General features: G+C 49.4%; 1 protein-coding gene across 4 annotated transcripts in view; it reads right to left on the bottom strand.

Annotated features, from left to right (window-relative positions):
* The window catches only part of LOC115087423 (gastrula zinc finger protein XlCGF57.1-like), a 60,581-nt gene that overhangs the window by 26,508 nt on the left and 14,028 nt on the right, over positions 1–20,045 (bottom strand). For all 4 annotated transcript variants that reach the window (XM_029594610.1, XM_029594607.1, XM_029594608.1 and 1 more), the window contains 2 exons: positions 6,379–6,492; positions 6,110–6,223 (listed from right to left, as the gene is read on the bottom strand). In XM_029594610.1, coding sequence (XP_029450470.1) covers positions 6,110–6,111 — 2 coding nt within the window. In that variant the 5' untranslated portion in view covers positions 6,112–6,223; positions 6,379–6,492. The remainder of the gene's footprint in view (positions 1–6,109; positions 6,224–6,378; positions 6,493–20,045) is intronic.

Genomic DNA, 20,045 nt, shown 5'->3' with positions numbered 1-20,045 from the left:
GCAGGGGAGAAGAAAAACAACCAATAAGGGCTGTATAACATAGTCTGGGTTAAAACAAATAAGCATGGGTGTAGCTAGCTTATTGCGGCGGTTACTACCCCCTAACTAATCAAGCTAGATATTTCACTTGGATGCAGCTCCATCACTGCTCTCTACATTAATGGTGGGGGAGGAAGGGAAATAGAACCAAGAGCTAAAAGAAACAGATAAGTATGAGAGAAAAAATGTGTGAAGCTTGCTGGGCAGACTGGATGGGCCGTTTGGTCTTCTTCTGCCGTCATTTCTATGTTTCTATGTTTGGGGTCCGACCACGATATCCTAACTTGCACCAAATGTGCCCAAATGACACTGAAGGGTCGCAAGGCTCATTTAGAGAAAATGGACTTTCTTTTTCAGTTAAAAACCCCAACTCCATCGATAGCTTTGACGTCGTCAGAGCCGGTGCCATCGACCTCTCGCCAGCACCGGGATACCGCTGCTGTTCGACCAGCGTCGACAATTTCAAAAGTGTCGATAGCCTACTTGCCTCCTCAGGAAAAGGACCGAGGAGAACATCGTGAGAAACGTCGACACCGGCATCAGAAGGCTCAGTCCGTCGATCCAGGCAAGGCCTCAGCATCGATAGAGCCACCGACAAAAAAGCCCCATCCAGAAAAGGCCCCATCTTCTTCTGAGACCGGGTCACCGAGGTGTTCCCCACCTTCAGTGGTGCAGGGATCCGCGATTCCACCTTCACCAGTGGACCCTCCGGCTACGCCAGTGCTGCCTTCTACTCCAGAGCCGGGGTTACTATTGGATGATCCAAGAGGCCATCGGAAAAGCACTTCAGGGCTTCCATCCTCCATCGACGCCGGTACCGGTCCCCAAGCCGGTCACTGATCAGATTCCCGGAGCGCTCGCACCGCTACTGGGTAGACTAGTTGCGATGATCGGTGCCCTGCCTCCGTTGGAACCGAGACCACTGGTGGGTCCAGTGCCTTCTACACCGATTCCATTGTCATCGGATGAGGAAGAAACACCGATATCCATTCCACCGTCTGGGATCTTACCACCGACTTGTCCATCGATGTCACCGGTTCCCTCGGTGCCTCCATCGATGCCACTTCCGTTGCCATCAATGCCTAGGCCTGGTCCTTCAGGATTAGCACCTTTTCTCCCGGCTGGAGACCCACTAGGTGCTGGATATCAGCCTTATGATCCTTGGACCGATTATACGTCCCAAGATACAGATGATCTATCATCAGAGCCCTCTCCCCCTGATGAAAGACGACATTCTTCACCTGAAGATCTGTCTTTTATCAACTTCATCAAGGAAATGTCTGAAACCATTCCTTTTCAACAGACGAGGACTCTAGGCACAAGAAGCTGGAAGTACTCCAGTTTCTTGATGCTCCAAAGGAAATCATGTCTATCCCTATTCATGAAATCCTACTTGATCTCCTGAAAAGAAACTGGGAACACCCAGGTTCAGTTCCACCTGTCAACCGCAAGACGGGATGCCACCTATCTGGTACAGTCAGCTCCTGGGTTCCAAAAGTCTCAGTTGGATCATCATTCTGTAGTTGAGTCAGCCCAAAAGAAGGCACGACGTTCAAAACCTCATTCTTCCATACCTCCAGGGAAAGAGCAAAAATCCCTGGACGCTTTTGGTAGACGTGTCTTCCATGGCTCTATGCTCATATCTCGCATAGCCTCTTACCAGTTATACATGACCCAGTGTAACAGAGACCTCTTTAAAAGGATCCAGGACTTCTCTGATTTGTTATCAGAGCAACTCCAGACTCAACTTCATACTCTAGCTCAGAAGGGTCTTGATGCTGGAAAGCACGAGGTCCGCACTGCTTATGATATCTTCGACACTGCCTCTAGAGCGTCTACAGCGGGGATTAGTGCACGAAGATGGGCCTGGCTCAAAACCTCGGACTTAAGACCAGAAGTCCAAGGTAGGTTAGCAGACCTACCCTGTATAGGAGATAATCTCTTCAGGGAAAAGATCTGAGAGACGGTGGCACAGTTGAAGGACCACCATGAAATGCTGCGCCAGCTTTCTTCTGTGCCGTCTGAGTTCCCTTCTGCGCCTATGAGGACTTTCAGACGAGATTCTAAGAGGCCAACCTACAAGCCAAGAAAATTTTATCCTCCGGCTTCTAGAGGACGTCCTTCTAGACCTTACCAAAAAGGTCAATCCAGGCAGACTCTGCCTCAAAAGTCTCAGCCAGCTTCTCAGCCGGGACCAGCGTCCGGCTTTTGACTCCTTCCTAGAAAATGTAAGCCAACCTCCTCTTCCATCCACACTAGTCGGAGGTAGACTATGCCACTTCAACAGCCCTTGGCATACAGTCACCACAGACCAGTGGGTACTTGCAGTGGTCACCCAAGGTTACCACCTAAATTTCCTGATGGTTCCAGCAGACTCTCCACCTCGGCCGATGTGGGGAAAGTCCGATCACTCTCTCTTGCTTGAGCACGAGGTCTCATCCCTCCTCCTATCCTGAGCAATAGAACCGGTACCACTCTCCCAGCAGGGACAGGGATTTTATTCCCGGTATTTCCTAATACCAAAAACGTCAGGTGGCGTACGCCCAATACTGGACCTCCATGCATTAAACAAATTTCTGCACAGAGAAAAATTCAAGATGGTATCCTTGGGCTCTCTACTTCCTTTTCTGCAAAGAGGAGATTGGTTATGCTCTCTAGATCTTCAGGACGCATATACACACATCGCAATCACACCATCTCATCGCAAATTCCTGCAATTCCTGGTCGGCCCTTGTCATTTTCAGTACCGTGTACTGCCATTCAGCCTGGCGTCTGCTCCACGAGTATTCACCAAGTGCCTGGTGGTGGTCGCAACCTTCCTCAGGAATCAGGGTGTTCATGCCTACCCTTATCTCGACGATTGGCTGATAAGGGCTCCGACTCAGCAGGGCGCGCTAACTTCCCTGTGTCTCACTATCAACACCCTGATCTCCTTAGGGTTTCTAATCAACTATCCCAAATTCAAGATAGTTCCATCCCAAGCCCTATCCTTTATAGGGGCCGACCTAAACACTATGGTGGCAAAAGCCTTCCTCCCCCAGGATCGTGCTTTCACCATTACATCTCTGGCGCATCAACTACAGTCTCTAGTATCTGCAACTGCTCGGCACTTCCTCATACTGTTGGGTCACATGGCGTCCTCCATGCATGTCACTCCAATGGCTCACCTAGCCATGAGAGTGATGCAGTGGACCCTAAAATACCAGTGGATTCAAACTTGTCAGCCAATGTCCAGCAGCGTCCAGGTTACCAAACAGCTCTGTCTGTCACTAGCTTGGTGGATGCACCACTCCAATCTCATTCAAGGCCTTCCTTTTCAGGCTCCAGATCCTCAAATCACCTTAACAACAGATGTATCCAACCTTGGGTGGGGTGCACATGTAGGTGACCTGCAGACTCAGCGAACCTGGTCTCCAGAGGAAGCCAAACACTAAATAAATTTCCTGGAGCTATGGGCGATCAGATAAGCCCTCAAGGCCTTTCAGGATTTCCTATCAAACAAAGTCATCCTGATTCAAACAGACAATCAGGTTGCGATGTGGTACATCAACAAACAAGGGGGAACGGGCTCCTACCTTCTGTGTCAGGAAGCTGCACAGATATGGGCATGGGCCCTTTCCCGCTCGATGTGCCTCAAAGCAACCTACTTGCCGGGAGTGGACAATGTGTTGGCGGACAAGCTGAGTCGCACTTTCCATCCGTACGAGTGGTATCTCAACCCCACGGTAGCAGATGCGATATTCCAACACTGGGGTTACCCTCGCATAGACCTCTTTGCATCGGTACACAACCACAAAGTAGACAACTTCTGCTCTCTCATTCGCAGCCACCACTTCCAACCAAGAGATGCCTTCACCCTCTCCTGGGCCAGCGGTCTCCTTTATGCGTACCCTCCACTTCCTCTCATTTCAAAGACTCTCGTGAAGCTCCGGCAGGACAAAGGATTAATGATTTTGATAGCTCCCCATTGGCCACACCAGGTGTGGTTTCCAATCCTCCAGGACCTATCAGTACACCGACACATTCCTCTGGGGAAGGATCCCATTCTAATCACTCAGAACGAAGGATATCTCTGTCACCCCAACCTCCAAGCTCTGTCTCTGACGGCCTGGATGTTGAAAAGTTAATACTCCAACCTCTTAACCTTTCAGAGTTGGTATCCCGAGTCCTGGTGGCTTCACGAAAGCCTTCAACGAGGTCTTATCGCTCTAAATGGAAGAGGTTTACGGTCTGGTGTACTTCCATGTCCATAGACCCCTTCACTTGTTCCACTGCAAGGTTCCTGGACTACCTCTGGCACCTGTCAGAGTTAGGCCTAAAAACTTCCTCTATCAGGGTGCACATTAGTGCAGTGTCTGTATACCATAAGGATGTAGGTAATGTCTCCATTTCAACCCAGCCCTTAGTATCACGGTTCATGAGAGGCTTGCTCCATTTAAAACCTCCACTGCGCCCTCCTGCCCCTGCTTGGGACCTTAATGTGGTTTTGGGACGGATCATGAAACCTCCGTTTGAGCCTCTCCACTCCTGTGATCTCCGCTATCTCACCTGGAAGGCACTTTTTCTTCTGGCAATCATGTCTGCTCACAGAGTTAGTGAATTACAGGCATTAGTTACCTACCCGCCTTACACTAAAATTCTGCAAGACAGGGTAGTGCTCCGCACTGACCCTAAATTTTTGCCGAAGGTAGTGTCGGAATTTCATATTAACCAATCTATTATTCTGCCTACCTTTTTTCCCAGGTCCCATTCCAACCCAGGAGAACAGGCTCTGCATTCTTTGGACTGCAAACGTGCTCTGGCTTTCTATCTAGACCGCACGTCGGCCCACAGGAAATCCACTCAATTGTTTGTTTCTTTTGATACCATCAAATTGGGAAATCCTGCAGGAAAGCAGACCCTTTCCTCCTGGTTGGCAGAATGCATTTCTTTTTGCTACCAGCAAGCAGGCATTCCGCTACAAGACCGTGTAAAAGCACACTCTGTCAGGGCCATGGCGACATCACTAGTACACCTCCTTTCAGTGCTGCTTCCTGATATTTGTAAGGCTGCTACCTGGAGCTCTCTCCACACTTTCGCAGCCCATTATTGCTTAGATAAGGCTGGCACACAGGATTCCATCTTTGGCCAGTCTGTTCTACGCAATTTGTTTCCTGTTCAACTTCCCAACATCCTACCACCAACGCATTCAGGGTTTCAGGATGCCCTCCTAACCAAATTTCCACCCCTGTTGTTGCGCCTGTTGCAGGTTTTTCGGTGCATTTGGTGTATTGCTCGGGCATCCTCAGCTCGGTACTCACCCATATGTGAGGACTACCATCCTGCTTGTCCTGTGAGAAAGCAGAGTTGCTTACCTATAACAGGTGTTCTCACAGGACAACAGGATGTTAGTCCTCACAAAACCCAAGTGCCACCCTGCGGAGTTGGGTTTGTTTACGATTCATTTTATTTTTCGCACATACTTTTTGCTATATAAAAAGACTGAAGATTGGATGCAGGGTCAGTGCATTGCTGGGCATGCCCAGTAGGTGCCAGTCAAAGTTCTAGAAACTTTGACAAAAGTGTTCCGTGATTGGGCTCCATCCTGTGATGTCATCCATATGTGAGGACTAAACATCCCTGCTGTCCTGTGAGAACACCTGTTACAGGTAAGCAACTCTGCTAATTTAAGATTTTGCATTGTTGGTGGGTTAATTATACTTTTCCTAGGTCGAGTAAAATTGTTATGCTTCCATGGTTAAATCAAGCCATACTGTTCTCTTTGGGCATGCCCCTTTTCTTTCCCCATAATACAGAGAGGCCCCACAACCCCTACCATCCTCTAACAATATATATGCCTCAACCACAAGACATATCAGGAAGAAGGGCCTTGCCAGCCTAACCCCCCCCCCCCCTTCTGTATTCTCCATCTCCTTCTGATGCCACTCCCAAAAAGCTTACCTCATCCAAGATAGGGAAAAACAGCACTGGGAGCAGGAGATGATGATGGCCTCTTATCCCAACAGCACCAAAATACAAAATAGCACTGGCTGGCCTTAATAAAGATATCCAGGAGGAAAGTTATACTTGCATGTTACAGGAGGATGAATTTCTTCAGTCATCTCTGATTCAGGATGATCCATGAAGGGGAGATTTTCCTCTTGTTTGATGCTCAGTGAGAACACAGATGTTACAATTGGAAAGTCTGTTATGAGAAAACAAACATGTCTTGAAGGATTCACCAAGGACCTAATACAATATTAGGGAATGGATTTTAATTGTGCAAATGTTTGATGTTAATGATCTAGCTCTTGTGATCTGAAAATGCTAAACCCTTTAAATCCAAAAACATTTACTTACTAATCGAGGGGTCAGTCATATTTTTTTGCTCTTCCCACTCACAATGTTGAGTGAAATATTTCTCATCTTGCTTTTTAATCTTGAATATAACATCAGGATTAACAATTGAATAACCTGTCAATAAAAAAATATGAAAATTACATTTAAAAATTGTACTTTTAGAAACTTTTGGAGAGGCATTTCATCTGTTTCCTTTTCTGTGTGAGCATCTTAGTTTGTGTGTCTGTGTGACAAAGTTTGGTGAGAAGAATCAGTTGCAGCTTGCCACTTTATTAAGATTAAACCTTAAAGGCTTTCTGGTATAGCAGAGATGTTGCTAAGTACTTAGATTCTGGGCTCAGGCTCATACAGTCTCCCCCTGAGTTTTAATAATTAAATCCAACAGTCACAATCTGCTACTTTCCCCTCTCCCTCTGAGAACAATCCTGTAAAAATAAAGGACACTAGTGTTACTAAGATCTTGCTGGCCTTATTGGGACAATTTTGAAAATCAGCACCAATCACATTGGAAGAGCCAAGGTGGTAACCATACTGTTTGATTCTTACCTGCCCAGTAATGTGGTACAAGTTTCTTATCAAGGAGCTCTCACCATCTCATCAGAACATAAGATTTGCCATAGGATCAGACCACAGGTCCATCAAGTCCAGAATCCTGGTTTCCAACAGTGACCAATCCAGCTCACAAGTACATGGCAGGATCCCAAAAGGTCAATAGATTTGATGCTGGTTATCCCAGGGATAAGCAGTGGCTTTCCCCCAAGTCCACCTTAATAATGGTTTATAGACTTCTCTTCCAGGAATTTGTCCAAAGCTTTTTTTAAATCCAGCTACACCAACAGTTTTCACCACATCCTCAGCAATGAATTCCAGTAAAAAAATATTTTCTCCTATTTGTCTTAAACGTATCAACCTAGTAACTTCGTTGAATGTCCCCTAATCTTTGTACTTTTTGAAAGCATAAAACAACTGATTGATGTTTATCTGTTCTATTCCACTCATTATTTTATAGCCCTCTATCATATCACTTGGTAAAGCACTCTTTTTTTTTTTTTTTTTAAATCTTTTATTTATGCACATGGATACAATTTAAAAGAACACCTATATACACATAAGTGACCTCAAACACGGTAGTCCACTACCCCCAAGGGGGTTATACAACTTGAGAATAATTGAAGTTGAACACAAAACCAATTCAATCCTTGTGACTAATCTATATGTTATGTGATCACTGTTAAAGCTAGAAAAAATATTCAATCCCATGTGCAATACAAAATTTTCTATTTTGTCCTTCACTTACATTCACACAATAACACCATACACACCTACAATCATAACCAGTACACACAAATGTAACCAGCAATCATTTCAATCCCAGCAAAGCCATTTTAGTTATAAATTAGAAAAGCAAGAAAGAGCAAAGCAGCGCTGCTGGACATTGAAAGCGCACAGGAGGAAGACACAGCAGATGCACTGATACCTCCAGATTCTATAATGCCTACGAGAAATGAATTTAGGCAATGGTTTCAAGAACTACGCCAAGATATGAAAAATAATAAACGGGAAATGATGGAAAAAATGGCAGAGATCCGCGAGGATATGGCTGACATCGGCCGGCGGGTTGATGACTGCGACAATAGGCTAGATGGCCAAGAAGTAAAACCAGACTAGCTACAACAACAGGGAATCTCCATGCATCAGTCAACCGTGGAATTATCCGCAAAATTAGAAGATCTGGAGAACAGGAACCGAAGGTGTAAACTCCGATTCCGGGGAATACCAGAGACAGATCCTTATTGAGACTGTACAGAAGTGGTCCGTTCCCTGTGCAGGTTTTTTATAGCACAGGAACAGTATGGAGGGCAATCCGAATATCAGGAGGCTGTGGACATTGAAAGAGCTCACCGCACACTGGGGCCCCGAATCGGCAATCAGCCGAGGGAAATTATCGCCTGTTTTCTTCGTTTCCCGCTAAAGGAGAGTGCTAGCAGTGGCGCGAAAACAGAAATCGTGGGAGTGGGAATCGCATCAAATCTCAGTTTTTGCTGATTTATCCCCCTTAACACTGAAACGGCGACAAGAATACCAACCTGTGACTTCAGTGCTTCGGCAGGAAAACATCAGATATAGATGGCTGTTTCCAGCGGGCATTTCTGTGACAATCAAGGGCATCACAACGAAAGCTACCAGCGCGGTGGAAGCGGCAGCCATTTTGACTTCAGCAGGGTTCCAGGTCAAAGTAACAGCGCCACAGCAGCAGCGAGAGAGAACGGAGGTACCCCGCTGGCAACAGGTGGAAAATGGCGGTCGTCGGCTGAGAAGGAATGCTAGTGGATCCATGCGTCCAGACGGTGACTGAACGGACTATAATGCCTAAGTATATACTACAATTTGGGAGATTTACCCATGAGGTAACTAGCTGGTTTAACGCAGCATATGAAAGCTCAGCTACCCTCTCTTAACAGTTGGTTTCTGTTATAATAATGTTAATGCTGTGGTGGGTTGAAGACTTTAACAGTTCATATATGATAGAACAGAGGACTGATCGTTATTTGGAATGTTGAAGGCGTTACTGGAGTTTGAGTTCACTGTCATTAAGACTTCACTGATCTCATATACCTGTACTGATTGGCCATGCAGTTTTGGCTCATACAGGAGGGAATAAGAAGGGGGGGGGGGGGGGGGGGAGAGAGGAAAAAGGGAGTGTGAGAATGCGATTCCTGATGTTTCGGGTGGGCAAATCTAACTGTGCTTACCTAATATCCGTACAACTAATACACGCTTATAGGCCTATAAAAATACAAGTGGCAGAGAAGCAGTGTCATTACCCTGCAGGCAGTACCTTGTGCGTCTGGTATCAAGATGCGTCATTTAGATAAGTCACCCTTCAATGATACGTGATGGCAATAAGATTTTTTTCTCTTAATGTTAAGGGGATGCAAACTCCCCTTAAAAGGCACTTATTCAGGCAAGACATATTGGAACAGGGGGCAATGGTGATATGCCTGCAGGAAACGCATTTAAAAAAGCGTTACGAACATCTCCTTAATTGGCCAATGTTTTCTCATAAATTTTTCTCTGCTGCTAGCCAGGCGTCTAAGTATACAGGTGTCTGCACGCTGTTTAGGCAGGGACAGGATTATATAATCCACAGACACATAGGTGATAACATGGGAAGATATCTACTAGTTTGTTTTGAATATCAGGGTACCACTTACACCCTACTGAATATCTACACTCCCAATACTAATCAGAAGGAATTCTATCAGCAGATAGACAAACTATTAAACAAGGAAGGGGAAGGTATGATTATAATTGTGGGTGATTTTAACCTAACTATAGATCCCAGAATAGACAACTCTGGAGGCACACACGAGGGTTCCAAACCCCATAGGAAGTGTTTAAAATCCCTGATGTCTAAATGGAATCTTGTAGATGGATGGAGGCAGATGAATCCACTAACTAGAAATTACACCTTCTTTTCTTCTCCTCAAACATATTCCCATATAGACTATTATTTATTTGACAGGTCCTTGATGACCAGGGTATGTGATATAGATATCAATTCAATAACCTGGTCAGACCATGCATCTATAACGACAGAAATAAAGACGACTCCGGATGGCACAGGGTTTAAATCCTGGAAACTAAATGACTCTCTCTTGAATGACGTTAACTTCTGTCACCAAGTCCATGACGCTATACGGGAGTACTTCAGTTCAAATGATGGTGAACCTGCCTTGTTGTGGGACTGTTTAAAAGCTGTGCTGAGGGGCAGATTCATATCTAGAGGCAAATATGTTAAGAGATCCCAGCAACAAGATAAACAAAGAATAATGGGGGAGATAACCCACTTAATGCAAGAACATAAAAGAACGCTATCTACACGTGTATACAGCCAATTGCAGAAAGCAAGAGAGGATCTGAGGGTAATAACTGAAACTGAAATGGCGGCCCAATTATTCTTAGTGAATGTAGAAAAGTATGAATGGGGCAACCGTTCGGGGAAATTATTGGCTAGGTTCCTGAAGCACAAGCAAACACAAAATCAAATCTTATCGATCAGGGATAAAACAGGGGAATTAATAACATCATCCCCAGCAATACGCAGTAGGTTTCAGGAATTTTATGGTTCTCTATATGAAGCATCTACCCATGTTTCCTCAGATCAAATACGGGGATATCTGGACTCTATCACTCTTCCATCTTTAGCTGAGGAAGAGAAAGATGTTTTGGACAGGGAAATATCCATAATTGAAATCCAGCAGGCAATAGGGGACCTCAAGGCGAACAAGGCGCCCGGCCTTGATGGATTCACTCCCCAGTTTTACAAAACATTCTCTACTTCTCTCTTGGAACCCCTGCGAGAGTTGTTTAATTCCCTGAGGGAAGGTAAACCGTTGTGGCCAGGATCTAACGTGGCAGGGATTACAATCTTGGGAAAGCCTGGGAGGGATCTCTCTCTCTGCGGATCTTATAGGCCCATATCCCTAATCAACATTGACCTTAAATTACTCGCTAAAATATTGGCGAACAGAATGAACAGGGTTATGACTAAACTTGTCCACACTGACCAGGCAGGCTTTATCCCAGGCAGGATGGCAGGCGACAATATTCATAAAATAACTAACCTGATGTAGTGGGCCCGAAAAGAACATATGCCTATGGTTTTGCTGTCCATGGACGCGGAGAAGGCTTTTGACATGGTGCATTGGCCTTTTCCATTTTCAACCTTAAAGGCCATGAATTTTGGGGACAAATTTTTAACCTGGCTCCAACAGCTCTATATTACGCCTACAGCGAGGGTAAAAGTCAATGGGGTATACTCAGAGGCCTTTCACATTCAGAGAGGGACAAGACAGGGTTGCCCCTTGTCACCGCTACTGTTTGCCTTGTTTTTAGAGCCCCTGGCCATCAGAGTGCGAAATAAGTGTGCGATTAAGGGCGCTGAGATTGCTGACAGCGTTTACAAGATGTCTATGTTCACGGATGATATTATGTTCACCTTGACTGAGCCAGGAACTTCTCTGACGGGGGCTCTTGAAGAACTTTGCAATTTCGGAGCGGTATCAGGTTTTAAGCTCAACATTGAAAAATCTGAAATATTGAATGTTACATTATCTACCCCTGAGCTTACGGCCTTGCAAACCCAATTTCAGTTCCGCTGGGCTCCCATTAAAATTAAATACTTAGGGGTTTACATTAGTAAGGATCCGGCAGACCTTTTCAAACTTAATTACCCACCCCTCATACATCAAATATTCACTGACTTAGACAGATGGTCCGGGCTCTACCTATCATGGTTTGGTAGAATTGCATCAGTGAAAATGAATCTTCTACCACGCTTAGGCTATTTATTCCAGGCACTACCTACTCTCATACCAAACGCAGTGCTTACTAGATGGCAGAGGCGTATTTTCTCTTACATCTGGAAAAGGCGACCGCCGAGGGTGTCTAGAATGGTTATGTATCGTCCAAAAGAGAGAGGTGGATTGAGCGTCCCCAACTTAAAGTGGTATTACGCTGCGGCTCAAATCAAAGCCATCTTTGATTGGAATAGAAAAGGTGAACAGAAGCAGTGGGCAACCATAGAGCAAGCCATATTTGGCAGGACTCCCCTACGATCTGTAATCTGGCAACCCAAGAAATTGCTCCTCCCCTGGAGTAGTGTCATGGCCTCGACCCAAACCTCTCTCTTGGTATGGGAACAGTGGCGTAAACAATTGACTGGAGCCCGAAGATACTACTATAGCTCCTGCATCCAGACTAATGGCCTATTCCCGGCGGGCGCCTCTCCCGGTCCTTTTCAACAATGGCACATGAAGGGCATAATCTGTTTTGGGCAGTTGTGGGAGGTTGACAGCTTTATCTCATTTCCTACTCTACAAGCCATATATATGATCTATCCGGGCTAGACATATATCCCTACTTACAAATCCGCCATTTCTTTCAGACTGAGCAGGTGGGGCGGGAATTGGCCCTGGGCAGAACACAATTAGAGGCCTGGTGCGATCAGGCTGATACCTTGAGGAAAGCTATTTCCCAGGTCTATACTTATCTTAATAAAGATCCGCAGCAAAAACCAGCCTTTATGAGGGCTTGGGAGAGAGATCTGGGACGTACCTTTGCAGAGGATACATGGGATCAAATTTTCCTTCATACTAAAACGGGGCCCTCCCTATTCCCAGTTAGCCAAGAACCGATATAAGATTCTACTGCGCTGGTACTGTACACCAGCTAAAATACATAGATTTAACTCTACATATAGCGAACAGTGCTGGAAGGGGTGCGGACTGGAGGGCACGTCCTTCCACATGTGGTGGTCATGCACTTATATACAGAAATTCTGGACACATGTTACTCAATTAATCAGGGACATACTGAAGACAGAGGTTAACCTCACCCCAGAGCAAACACTACTAAACCTACCTTATGACGTCACTGTAGTCCAGGGGAAACTGCTCTCATATATCATATCGGCAGCAAAGTGTGAAATAGCCTTAGAGTGGAGAAAGGCAGGTCCTCTGTCGGTGGGAAGGGTATCTTCTAGGTTAAGCAAGCTAAACCTATTACATGCAAAGATGGGATGTACTAAACCCAGAGACGCGATTCGGCGCCAGAACCTTTGGCAACCATTTAGGGATTGGCAAGAGAAAAGGATTATGGCTGATCCTAATGCCCAATTCAATCACCGGATTGTTACCAGGTGTATCTTTTAACTGACATGTTGCCGCTCCCGAACTGATATCTTGGTATCATGGTTATGTGTTTAGATTTCAGTATGTCATGCTCACATGATGAGGGGGGAGGGATGGGATGGGGACAGTAAATCACTTTTATTACAAATGTATGCGCAAACATGCATAGTTGTGTAAGATAGATCTTTTTACTTTACAAATTTGTTATATGCAATGTTATATCCATGCTCATTTCAATAAAAATATTAATAAAAAAAAAAAAAAGAAAAGCAAGAAAGAGGAATCAAACCCAAATTCTTATTGCCATTGAGTGGAATAACCAATAGACATTAAGTTATTTTGAAAGAACTGTGGAAGTAAAAGAGTAAGCTCCTTCCCATGGCTCTACATTCTCCTCCGATACCTTCCATTTGGTGAGTAAAATATCTAGGTGTCCAATTTATTTTTTATTTATTTTATTTAACTCTTTTATATACTGATGTTCGTATGCACATCATGTCAGTTTACATTATAACAGTAGAAACTAAGGAAGGAAATTACATTATAACCATTCATGTAACCAGGGGAAAACAGGGAGAAGGGGATGCAGGAACAAAACAGTAATTAACTACCGCAAGAAACCCACTTAAAAACCACGTTATGAGTACCTTTTAAAATGGTCTATTTTTGGAGAGGAAGTGACGTCACCCCTCATGCGAGCAGCTTAACTCTGCTGCTCCGTGAGCACTGCGGGCCAAATCGCTGCAACCGCGCGATTTTTTTGATTTTTTTCTCCCTCCAACGCGGGCGTTTGGCAGTCGAAGGGATTCTGCCTTAAACGGAATGACGACCAAACGCAAAATCAGCGATCTCAAAAAGTTCTCCTACACCAGGGAAGCCGGCGAAAACAGCGGCGAAAATTCTAAAATGGCGGCGGAGCACACGCTCTCGGAGGGTGAAGAGGGGGCACCTGCACTGCCGACTCCGGAAATTACAGAACCATGCCGAGATGAAATCAGAGGTTGGTTTATAGAACTGAGGCAGGACATAAGAAAATTATTATTTACCTGCTAATTTTCGTTCCTGTAGTACCATGGATCAGTCCAGACCGTGGGTTATGTCCCCATTCCAGCAGATGGAGTCAGCAAAAACCTCGAGGGGGCGTCACCATAAGTACTACTACCCCCTCTGCAGGAGTTCAGTATCGAGTATATCAAAGCCCGAGTAGAAAAACAGAACCCCCGAATTGAATCAAGTTTATACAACACGGCCAACAATAGCCGTCAACCATAGCAACGAAAAACTGGAGCGTCCTAGCAACGTGTAGGAGGCTGCACAAACAGTAAGGCAACTTGTGAGGAGCTGTGAACACAGAGAAACATGGAAAATGGTAAAGCTGTGCACACAGTGAACAGTGACAATGGTAAAGGACAGATACCAGTACAGTCCCGTCGCGGAAACGGAGCAGGCTGAGCACCCAGATGTGGTGGGCGTCTGGACTGATCCATGGTACTACAGGAACGAAAATTAGCAGGTAAGTAATAATTTTCTTTTCCCTGTACGTACCTGGATCAGTCCAGACCGTGGGATGTACCCAAGCGTCCCTAAATCGGGTGGGGTCCTGCGAGGCCTGCTCGGAGAACCTGCTCACCAAAATGTCCCGAGACGGGAGAGGCGAGATGCAAACGATAGTGCCTCGCGAAGGTGTGTAACGACTTCCAGGTGGCCGCTCTGCAGATCTCTTGAGAAGAGACCGAACGGACCTCCGCCCAGGAAGCCGCCTGAGAGCGTGTGGAATGCGCTACGATGCCGGGCGGGGGAGTCCGCCCCGCCCCGACGTAGGAAGCGGCAATCCCCGCTTTCAACCACCTAGCAATGGTAGTCTTGGAGGCCTGGGAACCCTTCTTAGGCCCGGACCAAAGGACAAACAGATGGTCAGACATCCGGAACTCGTTTGTAACCTCCAGATAGATGCGCAGCGTGCGTTGAACGTCCAGGAGTCGGAGAGACCTCGGCTCGGAGGAAGCGAAGGACGGCAACTCCACCGTCTGGTTCACATGAAACGCAGAGACCACCTTCGGGAGGAAGGAAGGTACGGTGCGGATCGAAACTCCGGAATCGGAAAACCGAAGGTAGGGTTCCCTGCACGACAGAGCCTGCAGCTCCGAAATGCGACGAGCGGAACAGATGGCCACCAAAAAGACCGTCTTGAGGGTAAGGTCCTTAAGTGTCGAACTGCGCAGTGGCTCGAACGGAGGCCCCGACAGGGCGCGAAGCACCAGGTTGAGACTCCAGGATGGACAAGGATCCCGTAGCGGAGGCCGCAGATGCTTGACACCCTTGAGGAAACGAGCAATGTCCGGATGTTGTAGGAGGGAGCCCTCCGCCCGCAACAGCGACCCAAGGGCGGACACCTGAACCCTCAAAGAGTTATAGGCTAGCCCCTTCTCCACCCCGGTTTGTAAGAACTGGAGAATCTGAGAAATCGAAGCTTTAGTAGGACTCGTGTCCTGACTGGTACACCACAGCTCGAACACCTTCCAGACTCGGACGTAGGCTACCGACGTGGACGTCTTACGCGCCCGTAGCAACGTGGACACTACCACCTCCGGGTACCCTCGGCGCCGGAGGCGACGCCTCTCAAAAGCCAGGCCGCAAGACAGAAGAGTTCTGCCTGCTCGAAAAATACTGGGCCCTGATGCAAGAGGAGGGGGAGGTGTCCCAGCCGGACCGGTCCGTCGACTACCAGCTGTAGCAGGTCCGCAAACCAAGGTCGGCGTGGCCATTCCGGGGCGACGAAAATCACCGTCCCCTGGTGTCCTTCTATCCTGCGGATCATCCTGCCTACGAGAGGCCACGGGGGAAACGCGTAGAGCAGAAGATGGGTCGGCCATGGGAGCGCCAGCGCGTCCACCCCTTCCGTGCCGCGTTCCCTTCGCCGACTGAAGAAGCGGGGGGCCGTGGCGTTGAGCGCTGATGCCATCAGATCTAGGTGGGGAGCCCCCCACCGATGGACGAGGAGCTGCATCGCCTCTTCGGACAGGGACCACTCTCCTGGGTCCAGCAGTTGACGACTGAGGAAGTCCGCCTGCACATTGTCCACTCCGGCTATGTGAGACGCCGCTAGCCGCACGAGATGGCGCTCCGCCCATTGCATGAGCAGCGCCGCCTCTAGAGCGACCTGCGGGCTGCGCGTGCCTCCTTGGCAATTGATGTAGGCCACGGTGGTAGCGTTGTCCGAAAGTATCCTGACCTCCCGGTTCCGAAGAAGCGGGAGAAAATGTCGCAGAGCGAGCCTGACCGCTCTGGTCTCCAGACGATTGATGGACCATGTCGCCTCCACCGCGGACCATGTCCCTTGCGTGGCGCTGCGATCGCAGACCGCGCCCCAGCCCACCAGACTGGCGTCGGTGGTGACCACCACCCAATCCGGTACGGCGAGAGACACCCCTCGAGCTAGGTTGGACGGCTCCAGCCACCAGCCCAGACTGTCCCTGGCCTTCTGAGGGAGCGGGAGGACCACCTGGTAATCCTGCGAGAGTGGCTTCCAACGGGAGAGGAGCGCCCACTGTAAGGGCCGGAGGCGCGCAAATGCCCAAGGGACCATGTCGATTATGGATCCCATCACTCCCAGGAGTTGCAGGTAGTCCCAGGAAGTGGGATCTGGCAACGCAGAGAATCGCAGTATGTGATCCCGCAAAGAGTGCGCCTTGTCCTGTCGCAGGAAGACCATGCCCAGTCGGGTGTCGAAGGTCGCCCCCAAGAAATCCAAGCGCTGAGAGGGCACGAGGGAGCTTTTGGAAAAATTCACTACCCAGCCCAGGGAATGCAGGAACCGTAGCACCCGGGACACCGCTGCTTGGCTGTGGGTGAAAGACTTCGCCCGTATGAGCCAATCGTCGAGATAGGGGTGGACTAGGATACCCTCCTTCCGAAGGGCCGCAGCCACGACTACCATGATCTTGGTGAAGGTGCGCGGTGCCGTTGCCAGCCCAAACGGGAGAGCGACGAACTGGAAGTGCTGGTCCAGAATCTTGAACCGGAGAAGATGATGATGATCCGGACGGATGGGAATATGTAAGTAAGCCTCCGTGAGGTCCAGGGAGGCGAGGAACTCCCCCGGATGGACCGCCGCAATCACCGACCGCAGCGTCTCCATGCGAAAGCGGACCACTCGGAGGGACTTGTTGACTTCCTTGAGGTCCAGGATGGGCCGAGACGATCCGTCCTTCTTTGGGACTACGAAGTAGATGGAATAGTGGCCCAAGCCCACCTCTCCGAAGGGCACGGGCGCAATAGCGCCTATCTCCTGAAGCCTGTCCAGCGTTGACTGCACCGCTCGTCTCTTGAGAGCCGAGCCACACGGGGAGAAAATGAAACGACCCTTTGGTGGGCGGACAAATTCCAATGCGTAGCCGTGCTTTACGGTGTCCAGAACCCACTGGTCTGAGGTAATCCGCGCCCACTCCTGGTAGAACAACGTCAGCCGTCCCCCGATCCTGGGTACGGCGGAGTGGGCGAGCCTGGCATCATTGAGAGGACTTGGGTGAGGGATTACCTGCCCCTGGAGAGGTGCGGGCGGGCCTGCGTCCGCGAAAGGAACGCGTCCAGGGCTGAGACCTGGGCGCGGCAGGCCGGGAGCCCCCCGGCCTGTAACTCCGGTAACGTCGCTGCGCCCTGGCCCTAGTCCGGGAAGAAGCAAACGCACGAGAAGGACGATATCTATCCTCCGGAAGGCGGTGAACCGCGTTCTCTCCCAGGGACTTGATGAGCTGGTCCAGATCTTCTCCAAAGAGGAACTTACCCCTGAAAGGCAGGGAGCCCAGACTTGACTTAGAAGACGTATCCGCCGCCCAGTTGCGGAGCCAAAGCAGGCGTCTGGCCGCCACCACCGAAACCATGGACCTAGCCAGGACTCGGAACAGGTCATACGAGGCATCCGCCCCGTATGCTACCGCAGCTTCTAACCGATCCGCCTGGGCGGCCTCCGCAGCAGGCAGATCCTGGGAGGTGAGGAGTTGCTGTACCCACAGGAGGCTCGCACGCTGGGCGAGGGAACTGCACATCGCTGCCCTCATCCCCAGGGCGGAGACCTCGAAGACCCTCTTCAGGAAAATCTCCAATTTGCGATCTTGCGTGTCCCGCAAGGCCGCCCCTCCCGTCACCGGAATTGTCGTCCTCTTTGTGACCGCTGAAACTGCGGAGTCCACTCTCGGTACCTTGATGAGATCCAGGAAATCCTGTGGTAGTGGATACAGCCTTTCCATGGCGCGACCTACCTTTAGAGAAGCCTCAGGGGTATCCCATTCCCTCGTGAGAAGCTGCAGGAACGATTCATGAATGGGAAATGCCCGGGCCCTCGGCCGCAGGGCAGCAAGGACCGGGTCCCCCTTCTTCGAAGATGTGACAACCGCAGGCGCTACTGGAGCGGGCGGCTCTGGCGGCGGGTCCAGATCCAATTCCTGAATAATTCGTGGGATGAGCTCCTCCAGTTCTTCCCTCTGGAAGAGCCGCAGCGTACGCGGATCGTCTCCTTCCGGCGTGGGGTCCCCTTGGCCCAAGTCTGGGAAATCGGGATCAAGGGCCCCTGGGTCTGGCCCCGCACCCACCGGTCCTGGAACCGTCCGGACGCGGGAGGGAGGACGGGGGGCCCCCACTCCCGCCGAGACGGGGGGGGGGGCCGGAGCCGCGGGCGAGGTCTGACACAGTTTGGCAGGGGGGGGTCCCACCGGGTCATCCAATCCCTGCAGGTAAGCCGTGTGCATAAGGAGTATAAACTCCGGGGAAAACCCTGGTCTGGCCGAGGGGGCTCCGGTAGGCGGTGGCTCCGCGCTGGCTTGCCCCTGCGAGCCTTGCCCAGGCAGCAAGGCCGGGGGCGAATCCACTGCCGAATCCCTGTCATCCGGCGTGTCCTGTGATCCCTCCGGACGCTGAGTGCTCAAAATGGCCGCCGTTCCCGCCAGGAATGGGGGAGGGGCCGGCCGACGGCGTCCAGGCAAAGGCGCAAGAAATGAAAAATCCACGGCGGGCTGAGAGGTGCCTTCTCCCCCGGGAAGGCACCGTGCACAGATGCCCTCCCGGGAGATGCGGGACCCCGGTTCGCCGCAGGCCGCGCAGCGCGTCGGTCGCGGCATCAGTGTCGCGGCGAAAAACCCGCGAAAACTAAAGTAAAAAAAAAATAAAAAAAAAAATCGAGGCCCGGGGTTCCGCGGGGAAGCGCGCCGCCGCCGCGGGGGGGGCCCGATGGCCTGCACTGCCCGCCGGCGAAGAGGACAAGTGTCGCGGGGGGGCCCTCCCGGCCGCACGGCCCGCCGAAGACGCAGAGACTTGCCTGCCTGCACCAGCAGCACACGAGGAGCTGCAAAATGGCCGCTTTCAGGCTGGCCCGCGCGGAGAGGCCGGTACAAACAGCATCCGCGAGGCAGGGCAGTTTGGGGAGCTGCAAGAAAATAACAGGAAAAACAACGCTACCACTTACCCCGTACGGTCCGAAGAAACGGAAAGGACACACAGGACAAGGGGTAAGCCACGCCTCCCCAAAATTGAACCCTTTCAATTAACTTCTTTTTTTTTTTTTTTTTTTTTTTTTTTTAACAAGAAAACTTGATTCAATAGAAATAGGCAAAAGCCCAAGAGAAAGGAGCAGAGGTAAAAGTCAAAAACCTAGACCAAGTTGGGAGAAACCCAAGTACCCTACTCGCATCTGCTGGAGTCAGAAGATACTGGACTCCTGCAGAGGGGGTAGTAGTACTTATGGTGACGCCCCCTCGAGGTTTTTGCTGACTCCATCTGCTGGAATGGGGACATAACCCACGGTCTGGACTGATCCAGGTACGTACAGGGAATAAAAATTATAAAGCAGAAATCACCACTTTAATTGCTGACATGAAAGAAGACCATGCAGAGCTAGGCAGAAGGGTGGATGAGGCTGAGCTCCGGCTAGATACTCAGGGGGAGGGCTGGACTCAGATGCAACTCTGCCACCAGAATTTG

The sequence above is a fragment of the Rhinatrema bivittatum genome, chromosome 3, assembly GCF_901001135.1.
Source record: "Rhinatrema bivittatum chromosome 3, aRhiBiv1.1, whole genome shotgun sequence".
NCBI lineage: Eukaryota > Metazoa > Chordata > Amphibia > Gymnophiona > Rhinatrematidae > Rhinatrema > Rhinatrema bivittatum.
Note: the sequence above shows the minus strand (reverse complement) of the source record. Positions and strands in the feature narration are given on the sequence as shown.